Here is a 13,474-nt window from a genome sequence, read left to right as displayed (position 1 = left end):
ATTAAGATGTTTCTGTGTACTTGAGCAGAAATATCAATTAGTCTCACAGATATACCTCATCTATTACAAGACAAAATCTTCATAGGCAGAATATCTAAATCTTCTTGTAAGTTGATGATATTTAACCCTAGTAAACTTGTGGCTGCTGAGAAAGGGAAATTTTCATTTGCTTGCTACACAGGAAGCTTGGCAGGTTTGTGATGGGGCACAGGGGATATGGCCCACATTCTGACCTACCACAGAACAGCACTGTGTATGTTTATGGTACAACATAAAAATGACTAACAACACCATGCTGTATGCATGCAGAATATCATGAAATATTAGCCTATGCTTGTTTTCATCAAAGTCATTGAGTTTTGCCTTTGAATCACTTGAAATAGGATTACGTTTCTGATACGCTGCCTTCACTTTTGTTACAAAACAGGAATATTATAAAGAGGAACTTCCTCATGTTTTGTAGGAAATCTAGGTCACCAATTGAAAAGAAATCTGTATCTACCTGTTATATCTGATATAAAATCAATTCAGTACATACCTGTTTATTTGTAGAGGGAGCATCTCTAATGTATTAAAGCTAAACGGTTTTTAAAGAGGTAAGTGTTAAGTAAGTCAATGCAAAAAAGAGGTTCCATATTGCATATCAATGGAGTCTAGTCACCGAAAATATATTGTAGTCCTCGGGTGGATATCTGGCCACAATGAAGCTAATTCTGAAACCGCTGTTAATTTCCATGGGATTTCATGAGAATTCAGACTACATTTTCTACTTTGTTTGTTTTAATTTCACTACTCCGTCTGTGTATACTATGGGATTTGGAAATTTTAAGTAGAAAATTAGTATTTTATCAAACACAATATATTGGCCAGCCGTGGCTTTTTATTTGGAAAACATGGTGAAATAAGAAAATGTGAAAATCTATTTAGGGTTCTACCAAACTGTATGGACAACTCATTGCTGTTTGATGTAGTTGTAACTTCTGCAGATAATCTAAGTAGTTGCTTTTAGTTAATTTGTGAAATGTTGTTCTAGCATTAGGGTTTTTTTTAATATATGACTTATTTTTCTATCTACTATCTTAAAATGCTCTGTGTTTCATTTCTGATGTCATAGCCATGACAACTAAGCTACCATCTGCATCACTGCTGTGATGTTTTTTTCTCTGCCAAGTGTATTAGAAATTTTGCTGTATATATAGTACATGACGATCTGTTATGACATATTTCTTCATGAGGAGGGTGGGAAACTAACTCATGAGTTATTTTATTGCTTGTCATCGGTGAAGATAAATGTCATAACACTGATCAGCCTTCATGTGTTCTGAATGTGCTGTTATTTGCATTTTCCCCTCACTGTTCTTCAGGACTGAAGTGGCTGAAATGACAGGTGCAGCAAATGAAAAGGGCTGAGAATGTGTGGGGAAAATAGAAGACTCAATAGTGAAAGATGTTAATATCTTATGCACTGCTATGTCATCAGTGAGATAACACTGATGTATTTCATAACATATTAAACTAGAAGTATAAACTTGAATTATTTCTGTCTGCATGCATAATATTCAGATACATTTAGAAAGAAGAGAAACCATTGTTTTAAAAATTGATTCTTTGCTACTTGCCTTTGGATACATCCATGCACATATCTGTTGCTGGTGGTTAGAGCTCTGTAAGATTTGAAGGTTCTTACAGATGTGACTCCTGCTAAGGAAGAAATCGTGTGGTGCAGAATTTGGATTTTTTTTTATTTACTTACTCATTTATCCTTGAACAATCCTTGATGCTCAGTCAGTATTCAGGCAATCTCCTTTTTCAGCAGCATCAATCAAAGTACCAGTGCATGGTTCTCTGATGGCATCTCTGTGCCAAGGGAGATTAAGGGATATACGAGCTTTCCAGCAGGCTTCAGTAGCACCAACCAGCCTGAACTAATACAGCATTTCTGTATATGTGTTGAAAATTAACTTTTGAGATTGTGTGTGGCAGTGCTACCAGGTGACTTCTAGCAATACACATCAATTTTGTATAGCTAAATTTTAAACTATTGCTTACAAGCCTAAATGCTGGCTTTCAGAGGGGCTGGCCACCTGCATTCCCTTAGACTGTCTATGTTTAACCAAAGTTAAACTCAGTCATCTTTTCCTTTACTATTCATTGCTGTTTGATAAAAAGCATTCAGGTCTGTTAATAGTAAGCCTGTGATGGACTTGGTACAGTAGCTACATGGGAGCAGGTAGTTGTGTTATGGATTCCATAAAGATCTTCCCAATTCTTTGCCACATTTCCTTATCCCTAAAGCAAATATGCCTATGAATTCCTTTGATATTAAGCATATCTAGTCATGCCTTGTGTGTCATATAATTGTGAAAATGTGGAGAATTGCACACATATATGTAATCTACCCATTGTGTGTGTTTAACTGTATTCTTGATACTATAGTTAACTGGGGGGGGAAGGTTATGACTGATGACCAAGAATCACATTCAGGAAATGAAGTTCTTATCTGGAGAAACCGAGATAAGAAAAGGCTAAAAAGGGAACCACATAAAGATACTCCTTTGGAGGAGAGGGCCACATCTGGAGGTCACTAGGATTGATGGGCTGAATCTGTCCACTGGAGTTTCAGCATGTCTTTTAAGGGCACCAGGCTGGCTTGTCACAGAGCAGTTGTTACACATTTTTCAGCTTATAAGGAAACTTAGGTAAATGTTACAAGGAATATGCAAATCTCTGTCTTATATTATTCTTATTAGAGATATTCTGGAAGAAATGAATGATTGCATTTTTCCTGTTATGCAGGGGTAGGGCTTTTTTTTGCTCTAGCTTGTAGATGTCAATGTGTGTAAGTGCATTTCTTCTGAATGGCTGGCCTGATGAGGGTAAGGAAGGATATGCAAAGCAGACCCTCTTGCCCAGGTTCCCCAAATCCAAGTGCTGCACAATCAGGAAATGCATTATAGCATCCATTGTTGCTTCAGCAGGGAAAGCGTGCTTTACATATGCAAATACTGCTCAGAAGTTTAACTTAATAATTATCAGCTGGAGACTCTATTGATGAGCAGCTGAGGCTAATCATCAGCAACAATCTGAATTAACTGCTACTAGGCTTTGATTGAGCACACTTGTCTCATGCTTGTGGTTACTGTGGCAATTGTAGAAACCTATAGGTATTTTTATAATCTTTTCTAAGCTTATAGATAGATATTTCTTGTACTTTCTGTACTCTTAAAAAAACCTATTAAATGCTGTATTTTAGACTTTTTCCCTTCCTATCTCTTCCACAGTGTTTTACTGAGCAGGAGCCAACATAGAAGAGTTTCATTCTTTTACATCTCACTGCCATGAATGTCAGTCATAATACTGTGTACAACTGCAGGGATGCATTTGGGCATATGCTTTACCTTAAAGAGCTTGTAATGGCTGCCTGCTATTGATTATGTATCCTGCTTTACTGGGGCCTCAGAAGTTACCTTAACACCAAGCTCACACCTGGACATAGAGAAGTCTCTGGGCATGAGATATCGAAGTGGTTAATGAGAAAAGAGATACAGCTACTCCATAGGAAATCTTCAAATTAAGAGGATCCCATTGTCTTCCCTCCCACTCCTACTGTACACCAGGGAGATTCAGCTGGCTACAAATACTAACCCTGCAGATATCATTCATATGCCTTTTCCTAAGTGTGCCTTATTATTCACATCACACTCCTACAGTCCCTCTGCAGCTTCCCTTCTAATTATTCCCTGCTTGCCCATTCCTATGAATAACCAGTGGCATTCACCCATATTCTGCCATTTAAGGCAGTTAGTACTCCATCCTACTATGAATTCGATTTCTCGTTTTCCAGGAGGTGCCACAATTTATTTAAATTCATCTGGATTATAACTCTGAAGATTTATAATAGAGTTGCAGAAGGTTTCAGCTTGGGGGAAGAGACACCCACTAGACAGTGCTTTGTCTCTACTGCTTTAGTGGAGGTTGTAAAGGGGAATCCTTCAGGGCAGAAGCAATCAGACTAGCTCAGACCAGCTCCATTGATGGCTTAAACAGAGTTGGATGCTTTGCACTGTTGAAGGTAAGAAGTGTTGCATGACCCTTTGGGTCAGCTAAGCTGTGGGAATAGTGACCTCTAACTGAATGATAATGTCTGCAACTGATCTAAAAAGGGTCATTTACTTGTGCCCCTAAGTGACCACTGCTAATTGTGATGTGGTTGGTTGTGACAAAAAGTCATTGCTAAGCGATGGCTGGTCATTGGCTCTGTAGAGAAGTGCTTCTGCCATAAATGCTGTAGGCAGCACCTTCTGAGCCTGGCTAGGGTTGTCAAGGAAAGGAGGGGTATTGACCCTCCTCTCCTGTTACCAGATTATTTGCAGAGTGTTGTAGGAGTTTTCCCTGCAATACCCTTTTGGTATCTGAGCATTTTAGTCTTCTGAGCTGTCACGTGAGTCTTTACCTGCATGCAGAGTTTTGGGGGAAAAAAAGGATAGATAATATCCCTCTAGCTTTGTGGAGAAAGAGCTTTCTTTTCTCCTCCGTCTCCCCTACTTCCCCAACTGATACAGAAAAAAATCAGCATCCAGCATCTTTACAGGAATGGGGCTTAGAGAAAATAACAATTCATCAAGAGCACAGATGGCTTATTTAGAATCTAATAGGTATTAAACCATTATTTTCCCCAAGCTTTACTCCTGATATTGATAACGTGTTATCTTTGCCAAGTTCTCCTCTGATAGCATGTTCTGTTTGTCAAGCCAAGTCCCTGATAAAATCTTATTTTCACTCAGTGCTTACTCTGATAAGACATTATTTTCTTACATCTCCACTCCCAGTGGAAAGGAGGGAAACGTTATTTTTAGTCCTTTTCTGGGGGAGGCATATATTTTGCCAAGGCAGTGCAAAGCAGGGAAAGGAAGAATGAGAAGACAAGAGAAGAAAAAAAAAAAAGTCATTGTATTCTAGACAAGGAAATGAGCAAATCATTTTAAGACTTAGGGGCTTTTGTTTTAAATTTGCTAATAAGCTAACATTCGTAACATTAGCTAATAAGCTGATATTTCATTTGAAAAAAACCCCAAACTATTAAAAAGAGCAACATCCATTTTCAGGAAAAATGTATGATACGTTTAGATTTCCTTTCCCTCTTTCTTCCTGTATTCTGTTGCTACGTGCTTTTGCTTTACCTAGAGTCTTTTACTGTTTACCATCCCTATTATTCCTGTTAGAAATACCAGAATTATGTTCACTCAGCCAACACATAAACAGCTTTCTGCAGCTATGCAATGGGATGCCATCATTGACAGTACAGTGGCTAACTCCGAGGCACAACCCCTTCCTCATCTTGTGTGCAGAGCAAATGCAGCAATGTGGAGAGTGGTTCTTGGACCACTCTGTTTAATTAATTAAAGAGACTTGAAGGTGTGTCTTGAACAAGGCAGAGGAGAGTAGAAAGAAAAGGGACAGCTTTGTAGTTTATGAAGTTGAATCTGCCCTGGATAATTGTTTGTGTCTCTACTACTGAGTTCACTACATGCTGTTCATAAAACAAAGCTATTACAAGTGTCTGATATTTTTCCCCATTTTCTGGGTTTCTAGCTTGCAGACTCTTGCATTACAAAAACCTTAAGCATATATTGTTACATACGCAGATGGTGAGGTCTGTCCTTTGAGCAAATGAAGTGCAAAAAAGGTGCTTATTTGTTGAAACACTACATCAGAACTCAATTGTGCATTCCAGCCTGGTATTTTCTTCTGGTATTAATGACTCCAAACTTCTCTGCCCTGCCTGTAAGGAGAGACTGATAGTGCCACCTTTCCCTCGAATAACTTTGAAGAAAAAGTCACTGATCCTTGTGCTGTGTTCAGGTGTTATAGTGATGAGCATCATAGGCCAATAAGGGAATAAATAAGTCCTTTTGCAGAGCAGGGTATGTGTGGTCACAAACTGAATGATGAGCTGAAAAAAGCTACCGAACAGCTGTGAGCACCATTCACCCTGTGTACTCAGTGATGCCAGGCTTCTCTGTTAAGAAAGTGGTGATCATGTTATTAATGGTCCTGTCATCCTGCATAAGAGAATGACTGCAAGTATTCCCTTCACCCTTCCCTTCTGCACAGGTTCAACTTCACTCCTGAGTTCTCTTCCTCCTTCCCAATTCCTGAGCAGCGTAGGGCCAGGGAATGGTGGCTGTGCTCAGTTCATCACATGTTGTCTCTGCTGTTCCTTCCTCCTCAGGAGAGAACTCCTCACACTATTCCACTGCTCCACCATGGGGTCTCTCGCTGGAGAGTCCTCCATGAACTTTCCAACTTGAGTCCCTCCCACAGGCTGCAATTCTTCATGAGCTGCTCCAGCGTGGGTCCTTTCCATTGTGTCACAAGTCCTGCAGCAAACCTGCGCCAGCGTGGGCTCCTCTGTCCATGGGGCCACAGGTCCTGCCAGGAGCCTGCCCCAGCACAGGTTTCCCATGGGATCACAGCCTTGTTCAGGCATCCCCCTACTCCAGCATGGGGTCTTCTGTGGGCTGCAGGTGGGTATCTGCTCCACATGGACTCTGTGGGCTGCAGGGGACATCCTGCCTCACCGTGGGCTGCACCACAGGCTGCAGGGGGCTCTGCTCCACTGCCTGGAGCACTTCCCCCCCATCTTCTTGACCATCTTTGGGGTCTGCAGAGCTATTCTTCACTTGTTCTGCTTGGCCTTGGCCAGCGGTGGGTCCATCTTGGAGCCGGCTGACATTGGCTCTATTGGACATAGAGGAAGCTTGTAACAGCTTCTCACAGAAGCCACCCCTGTAGGCTCCCAGCTATGAAAACCTTGCCACTTTGCAAACATGATGTTCTGTGTGATACGTTTATGTATCAAATATACATATGATGTTCTGTTTTTTTTATGTATCAAATATACATGATGTTCTGTTTTTCTGTGTGATACGTTTACGTATCAAATCCACTGAATATAGAGGGCTATCTTGTTCAAGGAAAGGGCAGTAGGAGGGTATCTGCCTGTTTATGTATATTGCAGCAGGCAATAATGTGATGCTTGAAGTAAGGCTGGCCTGCAGTGGAAATTAATGGTTCAGGTTTGGGTTGAATAAAACATGTTAGCATGTGCTTAAGTACCATTAGTAGCAATGGAAGTGAACAAAGATTTAGCACTTAAAGGACAAGCTGAAGGGCCTAAGTGCAATTACTGTTGCCTAAGTCTAAGGCTGATGGTTGATGGGCATCTGGTGTGGAAACAGTCCTTACAATGAACATGTAATTTAGCACATATGCTGTCTGTGCCAAATCCCAAGAAGGGTTTAATACTTATTATTATAAAATAATACTTATTATATATAAATAAGCTGATGGGAACAGCTTTTCTGTTAGAGCTGAGGAAATTTGAGCAGTATGAAAAGGTTTCGTTGCCATTTCTTGTGCTGTTTCTGTCTAGTGGACATCAGCCTTCAGTGTGTTCACTGTGGTATCTTTCAATGGCATAACTTTCTACCACTGAAACTTGGAAGCATAAGCTTATAATTGCCTCATGTCATGTTAGAATGAAGAGGTTCTGTGTTCACAGATCTGTAGTAAATTGCTTAGACTATATTCCACTATTACGATGGTTATTTGGGGAAGGTTTTCTACTTCCAGCTGAGATCACACTTCAGTGATTCAGAAAAAGGTGTCAGAGAAAAAAAATGCTTTAGTGAATGTGGGAATAGTCACCTTGGGATGCCTTAGCACCTACTCTTGGAGGTATATATCTTAAAGTTCCAAACTGTTAACAAAAAGGATTTCATTCATAGCTGCCTGTAAAACCAGTACCTACCAGAGCATCCAACTGAGCAGAAGTGCATAGAGTACTAAGGTTTTAGATGATTAAAGCTGAGCTAGAGCTCCAAAGGAAAAGGAATAGTTTATTTGCTTACACAGAGCTTTAATGTCTCCATAGTCCTGACTGCAGTCTTCTTATTTTTCTTTTCCCTTGGGGTCCATGGAGTTTTCTACAATGATCTGTATGGGGAAAAAAGTAATTGGAATGAACTTCAAATGATTTTGCTCTTGGCCCTTAACAGAGGGAAATTTATGAGGGTAGTTGCCTGCTATCCCAGTTCTTTCTGTAGAATGTTGGCTTTTGCTTAAAATTGTTATACTGATAGTCCTCAAAGCGTGCGGTGATAATGTGAATTTTCAAATGTGAACAAATGTGAAATGAGGGAGTGGTGTTTTCTTGTGTCTGTAGTCAGACAGACTGAAATACTATCTGTGAGCAGCATAACTTGCTCTTATCTCAGATGCAGCCTAGAATTCACTGTCATCAGTTAATTCATCATAAAGGCATGACATGCTATTAGATGGGATGAATAATATCTAAAACACATAAAAATATCTAGAACTTATGAAAAGGCCAAAACCAAGTATTTTGCACTTACAAGAGCAAAAGAAATGTAAAAATTTAAGGAAAAATAGCACAGAACATGCTACATAAATTTGCCTGTCTCGATTAGTTCTTAACAAAATTTTAAGCGTTTGACTTCAGTGTCAACTGAGAAACTTGGTATCTCTGCCTCTGTCCTTGTCTTCTTCTCTGAATCTGGGTGAAATTCTCTTTCCTACACTCTCCTTCTTTCTTCCTTATCCACCTCTGCAGTTAACCTTTGGCTAAACTTTGTTTTCTCTGTGGGTCTTCCCCAGCAAGCTTCCAGTGCCAATGAGTCCTTTTCAGGACTATCACTTCTCCAAGTTTGATAACTACAAAACAAGAAACTTGACATTAATATTTATCTTTTATATTTTGTATGTAAGAAAATTCCACTGCTTCAGTCTCTATCCTTTCAAATAAATTACGCTGGTTTGCTTTCTATAGGCTTTATTTCTTCTAGTGTCTTAAGGTGTTCTGCTTAAGTAAGGTTTAATGAAGTCTCTTGCCTTAAACAGAGGTGACTTCACATTTGCAGAAGCATTCAATAATCCATAGAATTCGTAACTTGCATATTATCAAGCTTTCTGAATTGTTGGACCGACTGTGATGATAAGTCATTGACTGCTGTCAACCATGAAATAATTATTCAGGTTTGGGTTTTGTTTTGTGGACAAGGGAATTTTGCAGATCATTTTTGTTTCTTTGGTACAGTTGTATTAGCAAAAAAGTCTGAAGTAAAAGGCTTGAAACCCACACACACAAAAAAATAAATCTGAGACTTTCAAGGCCCAAAATTAAGCCCAAATGAAGAATAAAAATTTATAGCTTTTTTATTATTTATTGCACCATTCAAAATTATACTACTTGCTTCAGAGCACAGCAATGTTTCTTGAAGTGATCCCTGGGAGATCTTCTGTCCTGAAGTCATGCAGACCTCGTTATGTGTTATGTTACTTTATTTTGATTTAGATTGGTTAAAAAGTGTCTAGATATCAGCTCAGAGCACTCTACCAGTTACTTGAAACTATGAAATTCAAATGCAGTGCAGTCAGTTTAACTCTTCTACCAAGCAGCACACACAGTCAATTATTAGTGGTCCCTTACATTAGCAACCTTACTCCTTTTTCAAAGATGGAGTGACAAGAATAAGAAGAGATAAATGACATCTGTGTCATACTGGATATTCACCAAGTAGGGAGTTATGATTGCCAGTGAAGTCTTTGACTAGATTTGCATTGTAATTTTACGTCTGATGCTAACACAGATTGCTTGGTGTGTGGGTAAGTAGGGTGCTTGTTTTCTTTCTATCTGAGAGTATCTACACAATATACTCTTGCTGTCCAGGAATGGGAATGCAATATAATCACATCCAAATGAATTTTATTCTTTCTAGCTTGGGTATCAGCAGCTGAGAAATAACATAATTTCAGTTCCATGCCTTCCAAGCTGGATGGAGAAAGATTATTCTGCATTTTATTTCACTTCTAATTATAGCATAGTTCTGTCCTTAATGTTGACATTTCTCTATTTTTGCACCCGTGATTTTCATGCTCTTCAAATGTGTCATTTAATTTTTAATAGCTATTTGCTTGAGCATTCTCCAAAATACCAGTGGCCAAACTTCAGAATCTGACTTGAGACATTTTTCAAGCTCAGTTTTATCTATAAGCTTTGTTAACACTAAAAATAAATAAATTAGATTTTTATTTTCTGGAAGAAAGTCTGCAAACAGATGCAAGATAGTCTATCCAAATGGTGCATTAAAACCAGGATAGCTATTTATATAGGTAACAGGAAGTGTGTATGCTGGTATACCTCAACAATGGGAATTAGCATTGTGGTTTTGATTTCTGTAGCTCTTTTTTTCATGAGTTCAGTTTAGAGGACTGCTCACCATTCATGTAAATGTGGAACAATGGAAGAGAACAAGCAAGGAGCAGTTCATTATAGCAGGGAGATAGTTTTGAGTCAGAAGTTGAGAGAAGTACTTGATAAGGAGAACTGCTAAACAATAACTATGATTTCCATTTTCTGAACCACTCGGTCTGGTGTTTATTTGATAAAGCCAAAGGAACTCTCTGCATGGGAAAAAATGTTAAATAGCAAACTTTTTCTTTTAATGTAAGCAGGTAGAAAGTTATTTCAGAGAAATACCTTAGTATATGATACTCACCTATCATCACTGTAAAGAAATGTCTTGTTGATTATGACACTGTTGATAACTCTTCCCATCTTTTGCTTTGTTTCAGTTTGATTTCAATTGAATATTTTAAACCAGTAATTTAGTTTGAGGGCTTGTTACCACCCATCAAGCATTTCTAGTCTGTGTATGTATAAGTTTATTAAAGTTATGTGAAAATATGTCTCCTTTGAAAACACATCAATTGCATCCCTCTTTGCCCCTTTGTATTTTGGCAGCAATAATGTACTGGGAGGTGATGGTAGACTGTGCTGCAATTGTTGTCTTTGGTTATGGATCTTGGTTTTAGGTTAATTTATCTTTTTTTATATATATACTTTATATCTAGTTCAGTATTTAATGCTTTTTTGAAAAATGAAGATTACTTTTGAAAATGTGAAAATGGAAGTGTTTCCTGTTTCTGGAATGTAACTTTTTAGTTAAATGTGTTGGATTGAACCATTTTGATTTTTTTTTTTAAATTCCCTTGTTGTCTTTTCCAGCCAAAATACTTTCCAGAATTTGACCTACATGTATATTGAATGTTTCTGTCCTTCTGAGCCTCTCATTTCTCAGCAAGCACATAATACTGTGCTGCTGAATAAAAACCATCTGCTCCTCACATGTGAATCAGCTGGGGCCACTGTTTGGCACAAAATGGTAACCAAAATGCTGTAGCTTGACTGTGGAGGAAATGGGGAATAGGAAAATTATTTTGTCTTGCATACATTTCTAAAATATATGGAGCTGTATAGTAATTGCTTTCATATTAAACTCTTCTGGTCTTGACTGTCTTCCCAGACCAGAGAATGGCAGGCAGCCCTATCCAGAACAAAAGAAACACATGCTTATCTTTTAGTGTGGTTTTAAAATTAACAGGACCTGGAGCTCATAGAACTTTAACATTTGTCCAAGTTTACCGTGGTCTTAAGCATTGCCTTGAAGTGTCCATTCTGTGTAAAACGTGGCTGGATTTGAAACATATCCGTGCCTCACAATGTTGGCATTAAAGGAAGATGCAACTCCAAGTATATTCTGACAGAAGTGCTCCGTTTCCTCCTTTTGCAGATGGGAAGCCAGTGTCGCTGTCTCCACTTGAATCCCAGCCCCACAGTCCTCGGTACACGGCGTCAAGCCAGCGGGAGCGTGAGAGCTTGGAAGTCCGCATGCGGGAGGTGGAGGAGGAGAACCGCGTGCTTCGCAAGCAGCTCAGCCTGGCACAGAGTCGCAGCCCCTCACACCACCGCGGCAATCACTCCAAAACCTACTCCATGGAAGAGGGGACAGGCGACAGCGAGAGCCTGCGGGCTGGCATTGTGGCAGGGAACAGCTCTGAGTGTGGGCAGCAACCAGCAGTGGAAAAATGTGAGGTCAGTAAACAAAAGGAACCTACCAGAAACAAAGCTTCTTAAATTTGATCCTTCAAGGACATTGCAGATCCCTGTCTCCTTCCCTCTAAAACTTTCTGCTCAGAAACCAGCCTCTTTGAGGACTACTGAGTGCAACTTTTTAGATATTTTTTAATTATTCTTTAAAAAAACCCCCACCTTTAAAACATTTAATCATCTGAATAACTTTCGAGTTACTATTTGATCAGAGTTTTTTGTCTTTTTCATTCTTGTATTCCCAAACCTGATGTAAAAATCAAAGCCTTGTTCCAAGCTGACTTCAATACAGCTGTGCTGATAAAACCTGTGGCAAACTGACCCCGTGCATTTCTAAATGAAAGCGCCACAGTGCTTTCAAAAACCTTATTCCTTTGTTTGTGTACCTGTACTAGAAGAGTTCAGGGTTTACCATTAATTAAATTGTGGCTTATGGAGCCAGCCTGTGCTTTTGAGTCACTTACAGGAGTGTTTCTGGATGCTACTGTGGCATGACCTGCTTCGCGTGAGCTATGCAGAAGAGGCGTGGTTAGCTGCAGGGAAGAGGAAATCAGTTTCTAAGAAGGTTTTGGGGTTTTTCTCTGATTTGGTTTTACCCATTTTATGCCAGTAGTTTTGTGGATGTCATCCAGCTATGTAGTTGTCAGTTATGTGAATGATGACAGTTCCGAATATGGATAGATCCAAAGCAGGAAGCCTTGCTTAAAGGCCTTGTGCCAATCCCAGCTGGTAAAGATACCAAAAATAACTTCCTCCATTTATTTCTACAAAGAGGGTAATACTGTATCACCTTTTATCTTGCTTTCTGACACTAGGAAGATAAAAGCTAAAAGAAAGTAAGTGGGAGAGAAAAAGAAGTCCTAATTATCTGTTTAAGTAAAGTCTGTTTAATGGGCAAATATTCAGTATTGTCTAAAAAGGAATTATTGCTTTCCACTTAGACATCTTTGTCTAGAAGTGTGGAAGAAAAGAACCAACATTATTTTAAGGAGAGGGGAAAGGAGGTTTTTCATTTTCCCTCTTCCTAATAATGAGGGTCTGATTTTCTGCCCTGTGAGCATTTTGGCATTTATTTTAATGAGGAAAGTTCAGATCGTCAATAAACAAACTTCACTTTTCACTTATTTTCATGCCAAGCATAAATGAGCTGAATCTCAGTTCTTGGTTTTTCAATGTACCTACCAATCTGGGACACAAAAATAGCAGCTTAAAAGAGGAATAGGATAAGTGGCCTTTCAGTTTATAATGTGATTTCCCAATAAATTTGCTTGCACTGTAGGGTTTAGCATTGTGCTGAAGGCAATGGTTATATAAAACATGAAACCTCACTTTATTTGCTATGCCCCTATCTCACCACACACTATTTTCGTAACAAAATGGCTTTTTTCTTAAGGAATTCACTCAGTAATTCAGTAACAGCAATGGAAATTAAAATTAAACTTCCTCATTATCAGATTTGCCAGGGGTCTCATCTTTTATCCTACTACTGTAGATTCTGGTTCC

At 39.0% G+C, this 13,474-nt stretch overlaps 1 protein-coding gene across 1 annotated transcript in view; it reads left to right on the top strand.

Annotated features, from left to right (window-relative positions):
- Positions 1-13,474, top strand: part of LARGE1 (LARGE xylosyl- and glucuronyltransferase 1) — a gene marked incomplete at its 3' end in the record, with an annotated part of 273,098 nt that overhangs the window by 121,435 nt on the left and 138,189 nt on the right. Inside the window, exon 3 of the mRNA XM_080627788.1 lies at positions 11,655-11,956. Coding sequence (XP_080483914.1) covers positions 11,655-11,956 — 302 coding nt within the window. The remainder of the gene's footprint in view (positions 1-11,654; positions 11,957-13,474) is intronic.

This window comes from Psittacula echo (genome assembly GCF_963264785.1).
Source record: "Psittacula echo genome assembly, chromosome: 1".
Taxonomy (NCBI): Eukaryota; Metazoa; Chordata; class Aves; order Psittaciformes; family Psittacidae; genus Psittacula; species Psittacula echo.
Note: the sequence above shows the minus strand (reverse complement) of the source record. Positions and strands in the feature narration are given on the sequence as shown.